The sequence below is a fragment of the Petromyzon marinus genome, chromosome 20 (genome assembly GCF_048934315.1).
Source record: "Petromyzon marinus isolate PM22_M1 ecotype Great Lakes invasive population chromosome 20, UKy_Petmar_22M1.pri1.0, whole genome shotgun sequence".
NCBI classification, from domain to species: Eukaryota; Metazoa; Chordata; class Hyperoartia; order Petromyzontiformes; family Petromyzontidae; genus Petromyzon; species Petromyzon marinus.
The window spans coordinates 11,147,352-11,166,330 of NC_133686.1; the positions used below are offsets into that span (position 1 = coordinate 11,147,352).

Here is an 18,979-nt window from a genome sequence, read left to right on the forward strand (position 1 = left end):
TCGAACTCGGGGTCGCTGGGGTTTGGAATGCAGCGACAAAGATCCCCCGTGTAGCCTTGACAGACTGTTGGGGCAAGTGCTGTTAGCGAGCACCTATGAAGGCCAGGACGGTACACGAGGGGGTGGGTGGCTAGCACCACGCCCGACCGCCTTTGTCTCCCTCGTGACAATGTTTACTACACACCGCACTAGGTACTCATTTGAGGCTGAGTCGACCTAGGGGAGGCCCAGGATAGGTTCAAATAATCGTCGCTGGTGTTGGCTGTAAGCGAGAAACGAACTCGGGTCGCTGGGTTCATAGCGCTGCGTAGCGCTAACCAAGACACTACCGCCCCCCACAATAAGACATGTACACACACACACAAAGTAACAACACTTGAATGCGTCGTGTTCAGACCACCACACTACCGCACTTGAGCGCACCCCTCGAAAATGGCAGGTGACCGGAAACCCAGGTTCGTCATCGGGTTCTCAGCGGCGATGGCTCAATACCCTAACGCGGCCATTGCGCGTTCTCTGAATCGCCCGCTGGCTCCCGCAAGCTTTTGCAGGCCTCACGCGGTGCCTGGGGCACCCTCGAATTGGGGGACGCGCCTCTCACCACCGCCCTCTCGCCTCCGCAGAGCTGCTGGAACTGTGGCCGCAAGGCGAGCGAGACGTGCAGCGGATGCAACACGGCGCGGTACTGCGGCTCCTTCTGCCAGCACAAGGACTGGGAGCGGCACCACCACGTGTGCGGCCAGGGACTGCACCAGGGCACGACCGGCGGCGGCGGCGGCGGCGGCGGAGGAGCGCCGACCGGAGTTGGCGGAGTGCCGGGGATCGGCGGCGGCGGCGGCGGCTGCGGCGGCGGCGGCGGCGGCGGCGGAGGTATCGGCGGCGGTTCCATAGTCGAATCTTCGGCGGTCGCCGCGTCGACGGCGGCGGTCGGCGGAGGGGTGGCTGCGGCCGGATCCGGGTCGTCGTCCGGCGCTGGCAGCCCCCCAAACAACGGAGCGTCGACGTCGCGGTCCGGCTCTCCCCTGGAGCCTTCGGCGAGCGAGGTGGCCTCGCGCTAGCGCCGTGGACGGCTGCGCCGAAGCTCGGGACTCCTTTGGCGCGACCGGAGGTCGCGGAGTCGTGGTCCCGCTTGTCGCGTTGACGCAGCGTCTTTGTGGTCCAAGGCGTCGACCGGGACACCGTCGCTGCGTTTGCGCGAGGACGTGAGATTCCCTGCCGCGCAGCTGCGAAAGCTCGAGTCGGTTTTAGACGGCGCTCTGCAAGACGCATCGGGGGGTTGCGTTTTGTTGAGAGAGCGCTTTTGCCAGATCGGTGCTCAAAAGTGGGAAAAAAAAAAGTGTTCTATTCAGGATTATGAAAGAAAGCAACCAGGTCACGTTCTCGTTCTCTTTGAACAATCGCGAGGCTGCAATCACCAGGCTGCAGATGAAGCCCGGATTCAAACACGAGGCCGTTTCCAGACCTCGACACGTGACTCACAGGCCTGAAAATGCAAGCAGCGCGTCGCAGAGGAAAACGGTTTTGAGCACGAATGAAGCTCCACGTCCCCAGACCTCCGCTACGATAGTCTGGCGATGGAGCCGACACTGGCGGCTGACTCTGACAACACAACGCACGCGTTCAAATCTCTTAAGGAACGCCATCCTCCTACTGCTCTTCCTCCTGCCCTTCCTCCTGCTCCTCCTCCTCCTGCTCGCCGTTGTCGTCTTGCCGTATTGATCTGTGTTGCTGTGTGGACGTCACTGGGAGAAGGTTGGGCCACCTTTCCAGAGATTCCAAGCATGGTATGACCTCATTTTCCAAACTAGTGAAACTACCTTAAAGTTTTTTTTTTTCTTGGGATGTACGGATCGCTCTGCGGTGGCTCGGAGAGAGCAACCTTTTTGTGGCTCGATGAACGTTTCTATCGTTCGAGACAATAAAACACCCTCCTCGTGGAGAATGCCTCATGTAAAATCACCTCTCTGTACATTTTTTGCGATTGCAAAAAAGAAGACAAGCAGCGACGACAATAGCGACGACGACGACGACGACATTACCACGGACGTTCAAAAGGTCACTTGTCGCTGGGACAAGGGAAACCTGCAGCGAAGCGATTTTTACTGCCGCGTGGAAACGTGGCGGGGAGGGGAAATGGGGGTTTATTGTGTGCCATCTTCGTCAACAATCTGTGTGCTCTCACGGCCATGCAGGGAACATCCAAATGATGACAACAGAAGAAAAAAAAAACACACACAAAGCAAAATGTTAATACCGATGACCTCTTGATGACACCATAAAATGAATTAAAAAAATGCAAGAGCTTTTCTTATCAATAACCAAAACGTGCATCGTTTGAAACATTACAGTCACAAAAAGAAAATCAGGTTTCTAAAACAAATACAGTTACACAACGTGCTGCGCATTCGACGAGTTGGGATTCGGAAGTTGAAATGTAAATCCACGGACACGAACTGAACTCTCTCTCTCTCTCTCTGCGCTGCGCGTCTGTGTCTCCGGTCTCGACGCATCGTGACACGCCGCCCACCGCGACTCCGGGGTCGGAGAGACTTCCGGGTATCTCCACGACGCGAGCGTGCAGCCGCATTCAAATGCAATGCCAAAAAAACTAAAAAAAAATAATCTGTCAACGATGGTGTAGCACCCAACGGAAACAGCATCCGTGCGAGCGACTCGACTCCAAGAGCCTCGTTGGCCGCATCTCTCCTGGCGACGCGCTGCTCTCCAGGAATTTGTTCGCCTCCTGCACGCAAATTTTTTTTGTTGTTGTAAATACCAGGCACGGATCTATCTTCTTTTTTTCTTCCACGGGATGTTTCTCTTTCGCACAGTGGAGTACGATTAAAGCGTTCTGCTTGATTTTCTTTTTAAATATATATGTATATTTAAAAATGTAGTGTCTAGTGTTTTTTTTTTCTTCAGTTATTTTGTACCCAGTGATATACAATTGTAACATGGAATGTTCTGTTACTAATCTGAGGTTGTTTAAAAACAATAACAACAATAACAACAACAACAGTTTAGTTTTAGTTTCAGGCGTCATCTTCCTGAAGCATTCTGTGACATGATGCGATGTTACACTGCTCGCTGACGACACTGGATATGTGGTTGGAATACAACTTAAGGTAAAAAGACGCAACTCGCAGGCCACAAGAACGTTTATCCATCGTTTTCTGAGTCACCCAGTTTGTATGCTCATTTTATAATTAACTTGTTTTTTTATCCCAAGTATATTCCAATTTTTATTGCCAATCATGTCAAGAAACTCGCAGCGAGCAGTGCCTCTCCCTGTCACGGAACAGTCCCTTCAGGATGACATAACAGGAGTCATTCTGAAGTGACTTCATTCGCACCAGGGGCACACCTTTTATATGGCCCGTGAATAGTTTTTTTGTCATGTACAAATGAAAACGAAAATAAATCCCCGAATATGCCAAATTAAGTGACAGCCGGATTTTATGTCATAGCTTTGAACCAACCTACAGCTATGGTCAATCAAGCCATATGATCATTCTGATGTTAGGAGGCCTTCATCCAGTAGTTAATTGTTTTTATATATATGATTTGGATTTAAAGTAAGGATGTCAGCTCGGTGCTTGAGCATGGCATTAGCTACCCAGGCCTCTCCTGATTGTGCTGGTAATCAGTATCATGACAATAGGCTGATCACTCAGTCTGCAAGAGACATTCTCAAATGAATACCATGGAGTTGACTTATTTATTTTCCATTGTAGTGGACTACCATGGGAATTTTCTACGTTTGCACTTTTGGTTAAAATTTAATTGGCATATTCTGATAACTGATGGATATAATTCAGTACAAGTTGCAGAATTTTTTTTTTACAGGTGAGCTCACTCATGCAAAAATGACAATCACTAGATTTTGCTAAGATTTTTCTCCCGTGCAACGCAGCCTCCCACGTTGCGTGAGAACATTTTCGTCTGCTTCCGGATTCGCATTTCCAGGATTTGAACGATGAAAAAAGCGATCGGGATCTTAACGCGCGATTTGGAGCGACTGTAATTGTACTTCACTGTGCGAAAGTGATTCTCCGTTGTTTTTTTTTAACATTTTACCTTCACGTCTTTGTTAACTCTTTCAGAGACTGTAGGGCCCTCACGCGTTGCGAATGAAACCTGCTGGAACACAAAATCGCGAAGGTTTTTTTTTGCTCAGGTTTTAAGTGGTTGACCCTCTACTCGCGAATGCATTCTGTTCATCCGGCAGTAAGTGACGCGAAGCCCCTTAAAAAAAATAAGAAGCATAAAATGCAATCACCTCAAGTCTCGACGTCTACAGCCGACATCATCCCAAATAGACAACGTTGTGTTCATCCACACACTACATATATTTACTAAAGACATGCACGCGCGCGCACGCGTATGTGTATACCGCACGTTTATATTGTAAGACCTACGCCACATGTCGCACTTGAAACCCGTTTGAAGGTCGTGATACTCATTGCCCGTGCAACGAGATTCCTCTGTGGCACGACAATGCAGGGCCCATGGCACTTGCAGAGAAGTGAATTCACAGGCGAAGGATGTTTTGTGCCCCCTTGTCCGTGTCATCACGGATAACAGGAACAACCTATGACAGGATCTCCCCCTTTTCATATATATAAAATGTACAATAACCCTTTGCCGATTCACTGCTGGATAAATGCCTCCCCCATGGGTCAGTCCTGGGGGGGGGGGGGGGTTGTTTGACCATACTTCACCATGCTGGTCATCGCAGGTTGGTTAGGTGAGGAGACCCCATTTCCGGTTCTGATTTCACTCAACACTGATATTAGCCACGGCCTGGAATCGAACTCGGGTTGATAACCTGAATCTCATTTTTCCAGATAAAAATGTTAATGGCGGGGTGAGTATTGTGCTTGCACCCCATCCATCCGTGGCCTTTCCGTTATCCGTAGCTATGCAGACAACAACCAATCCTTGGCTGTACCCTGCGGATAGTGGGAGTTGTGGATAAGAATTTGCCACACAGGAGTGTCACTGTAGCGTGTGTATGGGCATGTGGTATAGGATTATACAGTATATGATGTGTTGAGTACACATACACACAAGTCGCGCGTTGTAATTAAAAGAAATAGAACTACGTCCACATGAAGAACTGAAGAAAAAAAAAACGAACTTTACAAGAGCCAGGGCCACACTACCTGCGATGTGGGTGAACCCTGTGGATTTACAAAAATGTAATGCCGGTGGGAAGACAGCTTTGGAACATCATTCCTCCACAGCCCAACTGTGACAATGTTTGTTTTCAAGGACAACGCTGAGCGTTCGTCGACGAAAGAGACCCGGTTAATTTATAACGGAGAAGGCACAGCTGGGTTGCAAGACTCTTCCTGTTGGCGGGACGGGATAAGGGGATTCATTCCGTCGGCAGCGAAGCGTCGAAATCGCAGGTCAGGGGGGGGGTGGGGGGGGGAAGGGGTGGGCAAAAGGGGTTTGCGATGATCTTCGCGACGATCTCTGAACACACGTTGGACTTTGCGGGGCTCGTTTTAATTTCATACCAAATAAAGGCGTGCCAATTATTCGGCGGATTGGGTTTAAAGTTACAACAACAACAACAAAAATGTGAAAAATGTTCACCTGCTATGTTAGCACAAAAGAAGCTGAACGTTGTTGCTGAAGTCATACCGCCGTCGCTGCGATGTGCGACTCTACACGTCAAACACTTCAGCCGTCGGGTGCAGTTACGTGTCTTCTCCAAGGATTGAAGATATAAATATATATAAATATACAACATAACCTCAAATTCCTGTTGGTAACGGTTAACAGTTGTTACATGGTTGTCGTCTGTGTTTGCTGTCATTTGTATTTTTTTCTTTCTCATCTCTCATCTTTTCTAATCATTTGTGTGAAATATATTAATGGCACTCCTCATAATACCCCATCTCCACCACCACCAGCCCCTCCGAACTACCCCTATAATTAAATGGTTGGTTCCAAGCCTCAAGTGCTGGCTTTAACACTTTGGAATCTGCCACTCACGAATCAGGGGGGGGGGGGGGTGGTGGAGGTGAGTGAGAGGGTTTGGGCAATTATTCAGGGAGGGAACTCGTAAAATTAAACATTTAAAGAAGCCGGAAGAGTCGGTCGCTGAACGGTGAAGACACGATATTTTCCTCAAAAGGCTGCACGATCGATGAACACATTTATTCCCGAAGGCGCTTTTTGATATTCGGTGTTCATTTATAGCCCCCTATCTTTTCTCGTTTCTGTGAAGCATCGTGGTTCGTGTCATATCGTGGTCGCGTCGCACAGCCAATGTCTCTTCGTCGGGAAGGCGCTCGAGTGAATGAAGCGCCGTCACTTTCCACCGCCCCCCCTTGACATCCTTACGAAACGCAAAGTATTATTCATTATTTGGCACACAAAACGCGCTCCTTCCCCCTGTGGTTACGCTGAGCAGCAGTTGCCCAGTGAACGTGCCAACAACGTTTTGGGCACAACGTTTGTACGTTCTACTGCGTGGGGGTTGGCGGACGATCCGTTACAACAACAACAACAAAAATTGTTTGCAACTTTTCACTTTTTTCAACACGGCAACAAATGTCGAGATGGTTTGTGTCGCGATAAATATACGCACGCACACATACACACACACGAGTCACAAGGTTGTGTATAATGATAAAATAATATACATTTATTTCACGATCTCAAAGTCACTTCGTTACTAATGTGATTGGGGGAATCAATTTGCATTCGGTCACCGTACAGCGCTCGAGTTGATTTCAACAGGAACGTGAAACCAAAAACACGCTAAGGACTCACTCCTCGCCCCTTCTCAATGTCTCAATGTCGTCGCATGCGCGAATTTGATGGGTTAGTTCATGGGGGAGTACAACAAAAATACCTAAGTCACAGCTATAGCGTCCTCTATTGGCTAGGAGGCACCCCCACCTCGTGTTGTTAGTCACCAGGGGGGGAGGAATTTGAAAACTCATACGGCGGAACACCGTGGCTGGTAGGCAGGATTTAGAGAGGTGAACGGGTGCAGCACACGTGGTGAACATATTTTACCTAACACACGTGGTCAACATGTTTTACCTAAACACGTGGTCAACATGTTTTACCCAACACACGTGGTCAACATGTTTTACCTAGCACCCGTGGTCAACATGTTTTACCTAGCACACGTGGTGAACATGTTTTACCTAAAACACGTGGTCAACATGTTTTACCCAACACACGTGGTGAACATGTTTTACCTAAGACACGTGGTGAACAGGTTTTACCTAAGACACGTGGTGAACAGGTTTTACCTAAGACACGTGGTCAACATGTTTTACCTAACACACGTGGTGAACATGTTTTACCTAACACACGTGGTGAACATGTTTTACCTAACACACGTGGTGAACATGTTTTACCCAACACACGTGGTCAAATTGTTTTACCCAACACACGTGGTCAACATGTTTTACCCAACACCCGTGGTCAACATGTTTTACCTAACACACGTGGTGAACATGTTTTACCTAAAACACGTGGTCAACATGTTTTACCCAACACACGTGGTGAACATGTTTTACCTAAGACACGCTGTCAACATGTTTTACCTAAAACACGTGGTGAACATGTTTTACCTAACACACGTGAACAACATGTTTTACCTAACACACGTGGTCAACATGTTTTACCTAACACACGTGGTGAACATGTTTTACCCAACACACGTGGTCAACATGTTTTACCTAACACCCGTGGTCAACATGTTTTACCTAAAACACGTGGTCAACATGTTTTACCTAACACACGTGGACAAAATGAATTGACCCAACCCATGTAGACAAAAAAATGGACCCAACATACGTGGACAAAAATTGACCCAACCCACGTGGACAAAATGTTTTACCAACGCACGTGGGAGAATAAAGAAATTGGCAATCTAACGATGAAGGTTATTGACAGACGCAGATTTCGAATGCCTCGTTTCCCGTCGATCCACGTTGGTTTTTAAAAATTAATTAAATGGCACCTGGCGACGGTATAAATTCGCGATTATCGCACTCGCGACAGCCAGCTGCCCTCACGTCCACCAGCCGGCTTTAATCCAGGAACAAAATAGACAGAATCTGCCGTTGCTGAACCCACAAACCATCTTGATATTTGTTTCCAAACTTAATATACAGGTTTGGATAAGTGAGGCGGACCTCGGTTCAGCACACAACTCGCGGACGATATCTGAAACTGAAGGTTGCGTGCCTGCACATGTTCCTGTGAATTATCTGCAAACCGAAAGTGTAAGGCATAAGAAATGCGTGTCGGATGATACTTCTAAGTAATATCGCCAGCTCGCAACGGTTACATTTGCATGTGGGAAGGCGGCCCCGTTGCTGCGTTGCCGGCGATGTTGTGGATTTGTTGATTGATCGGAAGGTGGCTTTGGCAGTAGCCAAGGGCCAGGCAGATGGTTTTCAGGATCTGTAGCTCGGCGCTCCGTGGCACGATTGGTGCAGCGGTCACGCGCCGCATGCGCTTCGCGAGTTGCTAAAGCCGCCCAACCGACCCGCAGGATTCATCCCGAACGTTCGAGTTAATTTTCCACCCGTCATCAAAATGCACAGACCTGTGTCACGTGTCCTCATTTCATCTTTCGCCAACTACTAATTGTTCCGTGTTGTAGACCTGTGCTGGAATATTTTTGATTGGGTTTTAACCGTGGCGCTCCGGTGCCCTTTCCGTGGCTCGTCCTCCTGACGGGTCTGCATTGCGTAAGCACAGTCGGGTAGTCGGGTCCGCAGTGGATTCTGGTACCACAAACAAAAAATCCAGCACCACGTGCACAAAGCACTTAATCACACGCACGTGCGTGCAAGCCCTCATTGCACGTGCACACTCTGAACAAGCACGGAGATACTGAACAGGACGTGGTGTGCTCAGCGCCACCCATACACTACCACCTTTGTCTCCCCAGAGCTGATGTTGACAATGGCCATCACTTGTACCGGGCTGAGGCTATACCCAGGGGAGAGCCAGGTCTGGGTCAAGGTTCTCATTGCTGCTGGTGTTATGTAGGGTCTTGAAGGGTAGCAAAAGTGAGAGACCCTCTTTCCCGTTGAGCCACACAGCCGGTCGTGGCCAAGTGCTGTTAGCGTGCACCTATTGAGACTGAAACGGTGCACTGTGGCCACGCGCAGTGCATGCCCAGCCACCTTTGTCTCCTCGAGTGCCGACGAAGATGATGTCCCCCACACTTGGCACTCACTTTACGGCTGTCAACCTAAAGCAGACAGACAGACACACACAAACACACACTCGCGCACGCTTTTCTCTCTTGCTTATAGCCCATAGTCGCATGGCATGCTGTGAAACGGTGGTTATGCTTTGTTTTGTCATAGACGTAGCACTCGCCTTCCATCTCGTTCTATACAGCACATAAACCCACGCACACCGCAACACTTGCTATGTGCATAGCTGTAAAAGCTGCAAACAAAACAAAAAAGTCAACAATTTAGTCGAGTATTCGTGGATTGAATTTTCTAGTAGAAATTTGGAACTCTAAATTGTGCGGTTTGGACGCGCCGTTGCATGCACGTTTAACTTCTTTCGCACCGTGCGTAGCCAACCGTGCTGATCGGAGGTTGTAACACGTGGACATTGTGACTTGGATGTATCGCGTGCTACGCCACCGTGCAGGCGGCTGCCGCAATTCGTGCCTCGGTGGAACGCGCACTCTGTCACGGCGTCTCCTTGTTCACACGGGCACGGCAGTGACAACCCATCTCTATTAGCTGCCCTGGGTTGGCGGTAGTAGAGTCCACATGCCCACGGCTTGGGACCAGCGCCTCCGTAGGACGACCCGGCCACGTCTCCCAAACGGCAAGGGACGTGAGTTCGAATCTTGCTCAGGTTTGATATTGGCATCATGATGATTATCATCATCGCTAGTACCATCAGTATCATCTCCAGGTTGGGTAAAATAAGCAGCACCCCGTTAATTAGCGAGCTACGGATGATCATGATGTTGTTGTTGTTGGCTAATCAACGATACATGGGGCCCTGCCGTGGGCAGCAGATACGATTGCCACCGCTACTAGAGGATGGACCTAATGATGGAGGTTGTGCACTGATGAATGCCTGTTTGAGCTTGGGGATGGGCCAAGGTTACACGGTAATTAGCGGAAACATGTTCAATCTGCGGTTTAACGTGAGCTCTTGGCTGAACAGTTCATAGGGGTTTAGTGGTCTTTGTACGGTACAAAAATTAGTAATAATGAAGGAACGCTATTGTAACTTTGTGGCAATGCACACAGCAACATTGGCGTTTACTAAACTTATAACAACTTATATTTTGTTTTACTTCCACATCCCATCATCATCATCGATGGCATATGCATTCTTGAGTGTATAATAATAATAATCACATTGCAGTATCACCTTTTTTGAAATGCCATTTTTCAGCATCATAAGTGAACCATTGTGTACTCGAGTAGATACTTCAAATCTCTCTGTGCGTTAATGCATTATGCATAATATCTGCTAATGTTATTTTCTGAGCAAAGAATTACCGTCTCCCCCCCCCCCCCCCCCCATCTACCCCTCCCCCTGCCCCCAGAAAGCTGTTCGTGTTGTGATGAAATAACGCGATCGACGGGTAATGCAGATTCATTGCGGTGGCTATGTTGCATGTTAAAGTGTGTACATATTCTTATGCAGGGTAACTCCCTTTTCTTTACCTAATGATGACATCGTTTTATTTTCCTTTTAATTGTCAACTAAGCAGATGTTAAACATGACCGTCTACCTCCTAAACAGGACATTTCGCTCTTTGCCACAGGAAGCTTATTCTAACCAAAATCGCTAGGAAGCTAACTCATGATATGATAATAACAAAAATGTTAACAATAATAAATAATAACAATAACAATTAACCAAAACTATTCGTTTAGCTACAAACCTTTTTTTTGACCTGTGTGTAGCAGGCAAAAACGTAAGTCTAACAAACCTCAACTTTTTATTTTAAATGCAGTACTCAAAGGAGAGTAAAAAAAATACTAAATACAAAACCCCCTCTGTTTTGTTATCTGTGATTCCCTTAAACCTCGCCCCTTATAGCGCTCGTTTACGAAGACACTTATTTGCAATTGTTGTACCTCTGTCGTTGAAGGCGCGTAGGAATGAAGGGGACTTTTAAGCTGCATGCGTTTTCACCTTAAGCGTGAACTCACAATTTATAAAAGTACAAGAATTCTGGATTCGATAACGGGTAGCGCTGGGTGCGGAGAAGGAAAACACTGCCCGTTTTTTGTTGTTGTTTTTAAAACCGCTTTCGTTTTAAAAACAAAAGGCTAAAAAAAAATCTTACCCAAAATGTCATGGCTCCGTGTCAAAATAAAAGCGCAGTGCATAACGTTGCATCCAACAATGTATGCAGGGGGGGTGGCTTTTATTTTGATAAGTGTGCAGTCTTGGCGAGTTTTATTGAAATAAAATACCGTACATTAATGATGATGATGATAATAATAATACAGTCTTGCTGGGATGTTTAATATTACATGTTGTGGAGAAAAGTAAAAAAAAATGGAAAAATGTGAAAAACTAAAAATATAAAAATGCATGTTACATGTTATGATAGTTAATGGATGCCAAAAAATAAAGACTGCTTTAAACTTGGCATTATCAGTGTACCCTGGTGTAGTATTCCGTTGATATTTTCTGACAGTGCTCTCTCTTCACATGCTTATGTTGAAAATTGTGTCAACAATTTACGTGTGGATAGTGTATTTAAAAACGTAGCAAAAGATGCTTCTTTAAACACAAAGTGTCGGAGAATTGGCTTTGCTGGTTTTGTATATTATTCCTTTGAGTCTCTTGTTAATTTTTATTCGTGCTTTGATAAGCCAGAGCTGAATTTGGAACATTTCAGCACTGGTTTTAAATGCTAGATTGTATGTGCCGGTTATAAACATTGAGTTATCTCGTTTGATAAAATGTGGCTTAAGGCCATAATACACACACACTCACGAGATCTGGGTTCAACCCAAGATATTTAAAGACATTGTGCAATAACCTTATTTTACAAACCCTAAAAAATAATAGTAATAAAAAGCCACCCTAGGTTATTAAAGATGCATAACATGTGCTTCTTGTTGTTGCAGATTTGCAAAAAAAGGGGTTAATTTGTTTTAATTTTGGCCTAGCCGGTAAACACTTGTTGATAAATGGGTTTCTGGTTGTGCTTGAAATGAAAAGAAAAAAAAATATTACGGTATTTTACGTGCGGCTTTAATATTGATGTGTGCTTGCTTGAAGCTTCATTCTTCCCTGGTTAGATGTGTTTAGGTGAAATGCAAGTTGGATCTCTTGACATGTACGTTTTGCTTTGTGTAATTTTGAGCTGTATTATACGTGGACTTGTGTGCCGTATTTCACCCTCTATATATGAATCAGGTATTGCTTGTATATTCATAAATGTGTTATAAAGCTTATTCATGATTCATCTAACAAGACTGTGCCTCGTGCTTGTTGTTGTTTAAGCGGTACCTCGAGAAGTTTCGCTCGGAATCGTTTTTGGACCTGCCCCTTTATGTGTTTTGCCATCAAAGGTCGATATCCCAAATAACTAATCACTATTTTTATTTTACCAGGTAAGGCCCACTGAGTAATGTAGCCCTTTTTCAGAAGCAACCCGGCCACAAATGAGAGCCCAAATCAAGTGGCTTATCACGTGGACATTTATAGCAGCAAAATACTCTAAATTCATGTTTTGAAAATGTGGTGGGAAAAACCCTGAGGACCCGTAGAAGAATCCACACGACCACGGGGCGAACACGCAACCTCCAAATATAGAGCAGGCATCAAGGTCGGGATCGTACCCACGACCTCCTGTATACCAGGCGAGGAGTTAACACCTCGCCACCGCAGCACCCAATTCACTCACCCAGGAGGTGGGCAGTAATGCGTCTCGCTATAGCCTCTCGCTACCAAATGCGTGTACAGGCACCTCCTCATGATCCCCTCCCTCCTGTTCATCGCCGAGTCTGTACATGTGTAGCGTCGGAAATACATTGCGCACACCGCCGCTGTGTATACTTACCTGTAGTTGCGGGCACGGGTCTATAGCGGGTGTCACCCTGAGCTAGAGAGAGAGAGGGCCGGACCGTTGAGAGGTCGAGTCCCCTCCCGACCCCAGGTGAGGGGTGGGGGGGTTATTCCAGAGCCCCCTGGAAGGTCCCAGAAAGGGGGCGGTACCGGGGGCGGAGAGTCCCCGAGGTGGGTATAAAAGACGGACCTCAGGACGGCTCGAGGCAGTGCTCTGAAGACGAAGACAGAAGAGCAGCTCGGCTAGGACCCTGGGACCCCGGCACCCGACGTCCTTTTAAGGGCCGGGGCCGGGACCCGCACCTTGGCAGGGTCGGGTCAGCGTAGCCTCCCCTAGGTCACCCTTGCCCTATCACTGGAGCCCGTAGCCCCAGTGATAGGGCAAGTCAGCCCGGAGGCCATACCTCCCCAGGTAGTGGGAGTAAAGAGGCTTCTTGTTAAGATTTAAATAAACCGTGTTGCCTCTAAAGGCGCCGTCTCCGTGGAACCCACGACACATGTGGCCGAGCCTCCGGCGTTATCGCTGCTCAGGAAGCAGATGCTGGCCCCGTAGCTGCAGTGTGCTGGGTCGCCCGGCGATGTGAATATATCCCGACGCTCAGCCAACAGCTCCCTCTGCTCTGATGCTAAAGGAATCAGCTGGGTTAGCCGGCTCAAGGGAACGTGACATCAAAGTCTCCCAGCTACCTATATATACCCTGTCCTCCCGGCAAGAGACCAAGGGAGCATAACTGCCAAGGATTCCCCCATGAGTAACACGACCAAGTTCGTCTTTGTACCGCATCGCTCGTCGGGCGGGTTCACAAAGAACGCGCAAGCCTGCTTATTCACCAACCAGCTGTGACAAGTGTGCTACACATTCTTGGTTCTTTCGGTAAAGTCACGTAGAAGGGAAATAATAAAACAATGGAAACAAAATTATTTTATTATTTCCCTTCTACGTGACTTTACCGAAAGAATCAAGAATATGAATCCCTGCAGTCACGAAAGCTTTAAATCGAAATTTAAGTGTGCTACGGTGGACATGACCGAAAGCCTCAAACTACGCAAACCATCTCGCATCTGGAACATGATAACCCCCTGCCAACCAGGTGCCATTGACACACTCGTTAAATAACTTGAGAAGGCAATAATCAGTAGCATGGGCCTCCAGGAGGTACCTTTGTGTGGTGCTGGTTCAACCACTGCAGGAAACGACACCATCCTGTGGTCGGGGTCTCCTGATGGCTCCCCTCGGTTTGCTCAGGTGGCTATTGCCCTTGATCGGACAGCCAAGTCAGCCCTATTAGAATGGAACCCTGTGAACAGGCAACTGATGGCTAGATTTAGCTTTCGTGACTGCAGGAATCCATACTTTTTGGTTCTTACGGTAAAGTCACGTAAGTAGAAACATAATAAAATATATCATTAGACCTCCTTTGCCAGTACCAAAATGTAATAATAGGGTTTTTCCCCTTTTTTCTGGCAACAAAACTGAAACCTTTTTACGAGGATTCATGTCTGCATTAACCACAATACCTGCAGTCAAAATGCAAACAAAAAATACTTTGATAATATATGCATTGTCCTTGAAACCCCGAGCCCTCATTACTTTGATAGTGCATTGTCTTTGAGCTGTACGCCTTTTGGCGTCATCTGGTCGAGCACCAATTGGGTCGAGGCACAAAAGAAAGCCGTCCCTTGGTGTGGACCAATCAGTTTCAAGGACAATGCCACATATTATATCATAGTATGTTTTTTGTTTGCATTTTGACTGGCGGTATTGTGGTTAAAGCAGACATGAATTCTTGTAAAAAGGTTTCAGTTTTGTTGCCAGAAAAAAACGGGAAAAACACTATTATTATAATAAAATATATTACTTTTGGTTTTATTTTATTTTATTACTTTTCTACCTACGTAACTTTACCGAAAGAACCAAAGAGTTTGCATAGACATCCTTCCCGTACTACTCTAAGGCTCAGCCACGTGGTGAACGACGGCCTCCCCGAGCAGGGAGCTGGCCGTCTTCGACCAGTGGCGCCTGCGAGGGGCACTCCGCATCCACTGCAGCGCAACGCATCGCCAGTGCCCGAGGTCCGCCTTCGCACGGGATTGCCCGGCAGGGCGTGAAGCGGTTCAGAGCCAGGAAAGACCTTCGCCATCTCCGGACACCTAGCCCAGGACGGACGCACCGACAAATCCAAGACCGTAGCCATGGAGTCAACATTGGGGGGGACCAAATCTTCCAAGGGGTCTAGGGGTGTCCCCCCCCCCCAGAAAAAATCTAAATTTGAAAACGAATTTCCTGCCATTTCCTGCCTAAAATAGTATGGACTTTTTATTTATTTTTTACAATAATGTCTAATAGTGTATTGTATTATATTGCTCTGTTTTTTTTCTTTTTTACTTTTTCTTGTTTCATTGTATGTAATGGCAGAGATTATGGAATTATAAAGTACAACCATCACCACAATTATATAAACAGAAATCTATTTCATAGCAATATGTTGAGGGGGAGGGCATTTTGAGCATATTTGAATATTTGGGGGGATGTGTCCCCCCCCGATTTCTATTATAATTACGGCCTTGGACAGATCACGCCAGAGCCCTCCTTGCGCGCGATCGTTGAGGGCCCACCGCGGGTCACGGAGGCGCCCACCGTGGGGCCCACAACGGCCTGACGTGGACACGCACGGCCGAGGTCGATCTTCGACACCACGGCCCTTGGCTGGCACTCAGCGTGGGGCTAGCGCGAGATTGCCCCGGTGGCGGCTCGTGGGGACTGCTACGCCCCGAGGGGGCATGCACGTGATGATGATGATGACGATCAGCACTCCATCAAGATCAATCGGCCTTGCCATTCCACCGTCTATCCGTCGTGATGGGACAGTCCTCGGTAATGTGGACGGGGCTGTTTGTTGGGCAGCTCCACAGTCGCGTTTAGGGGTCGCTCGCAACAAACCCACAGACGGCGCATATGTGGCGACAAACCACGCCCGTCGATTGTTTTTTGGTGGCACGTGCCATTTCAGGCCAGTGACGTGCGGTGAGGTCAATGGCTGGGGAGACACTGGCTCGTGTCAGAGCCAGACTCACACACTGAGGAGGGCGTGGCCTCACTGAGGGGCGTGGCCTCACTGAGGGGAGGCGTGTCCTCACTGAGTGAGGCAGATGTGATGTCTAGATTTGAAGTTTTAATCGAGATTTGAAGTTTTCGTGACTGCAGGGATCCACAATACTCTTTGGTTCGGTAAAATCACGTAAGTATAAAATAAATTAAATCACAGATGTGATAGCTGCCTCCCCTGGTGCTTTTTCATTGCAGTTTCATGACGAGACCAGCGAGCCTAAATATATTTATAGACATAATCCGTGAAATAAGTTACCTGGAGTATGGAAAGCGAGGACATGAAATGAAGGGGTCTACAAACATTACATTGGTGACATACTGAGATAGTAACAGGCACGCGCTTATTGCCCGCGCTCCATCCAGTTACTGAGGGGTTGCGCAATCAGAGGGGAGGCTGAGCTCGTCACTGCCTCACCTCTCGTCTCTTCCTGCATTTGCAGCGGAGCTCCGCAAATTTGGCAATTTTGACTGTAGAAACGATTGGAATCGTACAGAAATGGCATTTATAACGCAGACCAGTGGAAAAATCTTAATAATTAATTTATTTTATTCTTTGTTTTTCGTAACAGCTACTTTCATTGGCGTATGACGGGTGAGCCTCTGCCTCCCTTGACCGCACGGCCCTGTTTCAGGCGTACGGCTCACCGTCTCCTCGCTCCAATTAGTGTAGGGGGGGGGCATTGATCTCCTCCGAGCCAATAGTGGCAATCTCCACATTGCTCGTCTGTCAACGGCAGCCTCGTTATTGGCTTCCTCCTGCAAAGCGGTTGCTCATTTTACCGACTCCAGAGCGATGATTTGTGTTTAAATTATCATTGAGTGGATGCTGTTAACACGCGACTGCACAGTGAGAGCAACGGATACACAAGACATGTCCTGAGTGGGCGACAGCATCACAACCAGCGTGGGTATTTGAGATATACCTGCGGGTCGGCATGGACTAGAGCAATCCACACCGACAGCGGTTTTTTACGATTTTGATTAAGAGTTCAATCACCCAAACTCCCAACAATGTACAGAAATCCTCACCGATCAAATGACGTGCCCGCAGTCCTCTACTTGAATGGAACACGGGCGACACAGCAACATTCTTCGTTGTCTCACACAGGCCTCCGCGGTGTTGTTTTGCATCACCACAACACATTCACAGAATATACTTTTATGGTAACAAGATTTTCTCTTTTACTCACCACAACCACCTCTGCTTTTTGTTTTAGTGGTCCCCGCCCCACCAAACCTCCGATCAGCACGGTTAGCCAAGCACGGTGCAAAAGAAGTCCAACGTACATACACACCTCGTCAGTTGCACACACACACAGTTGCACACACACACACAGTTGCACACACACAGTTGCACACACACACAGGTGCACACACACACACAGTTACACACACACATTTGTACACACACACACAAAAGACAAAGATCCCCCATATAGCCTTAACAGACTGTAGGGGCAAGTGCTGTTGCACACACACACACAGTTGCACACACACACACACACAGTTGCACACACACACAGTTGCACCGCCTCGCCCCCCGTCGGTTGCTCCACCCCGCACGCGGAGTCGACCTGCGCGTGGAGTCCATCCTGGAGACTCTGACTCGGGCGACTCGCTCGGGCCCGGCACGTGGCACGACGGACGGTGACCCCTGTCGTAGACGACAGGGGTCACCGTCCGGTCAAAAGCCCCAACGTGAGCGGCGAACGTCGGCTCACCGTTGACACTGTGGCCAGGTGGTGGCCGCTGTGGCGGAATGATCGTCACGCTGATCGTGCAATCCGGAGGTCACGGGTTTGATTCGATCTCTCGACAAGAGCAGTTAAAATGGGCGAGTTTCTTCAAATCGACGCCACCGATTGCCCACCCAGCAGTAGAAATACTACGATGAACATTTATTTTTATTTTATTTTACCAGGTGAGGCCACATGAGCTGTATCACTCTTTTTCAGAAGCAACCTGGCCACAAATGACAGCTCAACGAAGTGGCTTATCGCATGGACATGTTTCCAAATTTGGAAGGAAAAACCAATGGACCCGGAGAGAAAAAAAATCCACAGGGAGAGCAATGCAACTCAAAATACACAGCAGGATCGAACCCACGACCTCCCATCCACCAGGCGAGGTAGTTGACGTCTCGCCACTGCGGCGCCCCAAATAGATGCGCCAGTCGATGAGCACGTCGCATGCGGCGAGGCAAAGTGTGGGCACTCCTAAGATGTATGAACAATGCGGAGTAGTTCATATTCTTAGCTCTTTCGGTAAAGTCACGTTGAAGGGAAACAATAAAATACATATAAAACAATACAATTTCTCACGACGTTTCGACCATAACACAAACGGTCGTCATCAGGTGTGTCGGAGTCGGCCGAATACCCACGACGCACTTATTACTCATCCAACAATTTACTTAAAATTGACACGAGAGTTCAGAGGTTGATTGACTTTACTTTCACATTCATGATACAAAATGAGTTAATGCAAATGCTTGCCCATTATCAATATATTTAAGGGATAAGGATTGGTGCAATTAAAATCGATCATTTATAGAACGCCATGCTGCAGATGCGAGTCAGTGCATTGAAGATGAAAACTCCTCTCATCTGCGAATTTCATCAATGGTATGGCCCCGGCTATATTATCACAGATTGCAACCTTGGTCCATGTTTCCATGGGACAGTGAACTCAAGTTGGCCTCAGTTCTCCCGGAAGTGCTTTTCACACGAGTGGAACACGTCTTGGTTTCAGAAAAATGTCTGCTAAACCACTTTCTCCCCCAAATATTTCACAGAATGAAACGGTCAA

The 18,979-nt window shown here is 47.6% G+C and overlaps 1 protein-coding gene across 2 annotated transcripts in view; it reads left to right on the forward strand.

Moving 5' to 3' along the window:
* Positions 1-12,468, forward strand: part of LOC116944102 (protein CBFA2T1-like) — an 81,174-nt gene extending 68,706 nt beyond the window's left edge. For both annotated transcript variants that reach the window (XM_076068324.1, XM_076068323.1), the window contains one exon: positions 624-12,468. In XM_076068324.1, coding sequence (XP_075924439.1) covers positions 624-1,058 — 435 coding nt within the window. In that variant the 3' untranslated portion in view covers positions 1,059-12,468. The remainder of the gene's footprint in view (positions 1-623) is intronic.
* The last annotated feature ends 6,511 nt before the right edge of the window (positions 12,469-18,979 follow it).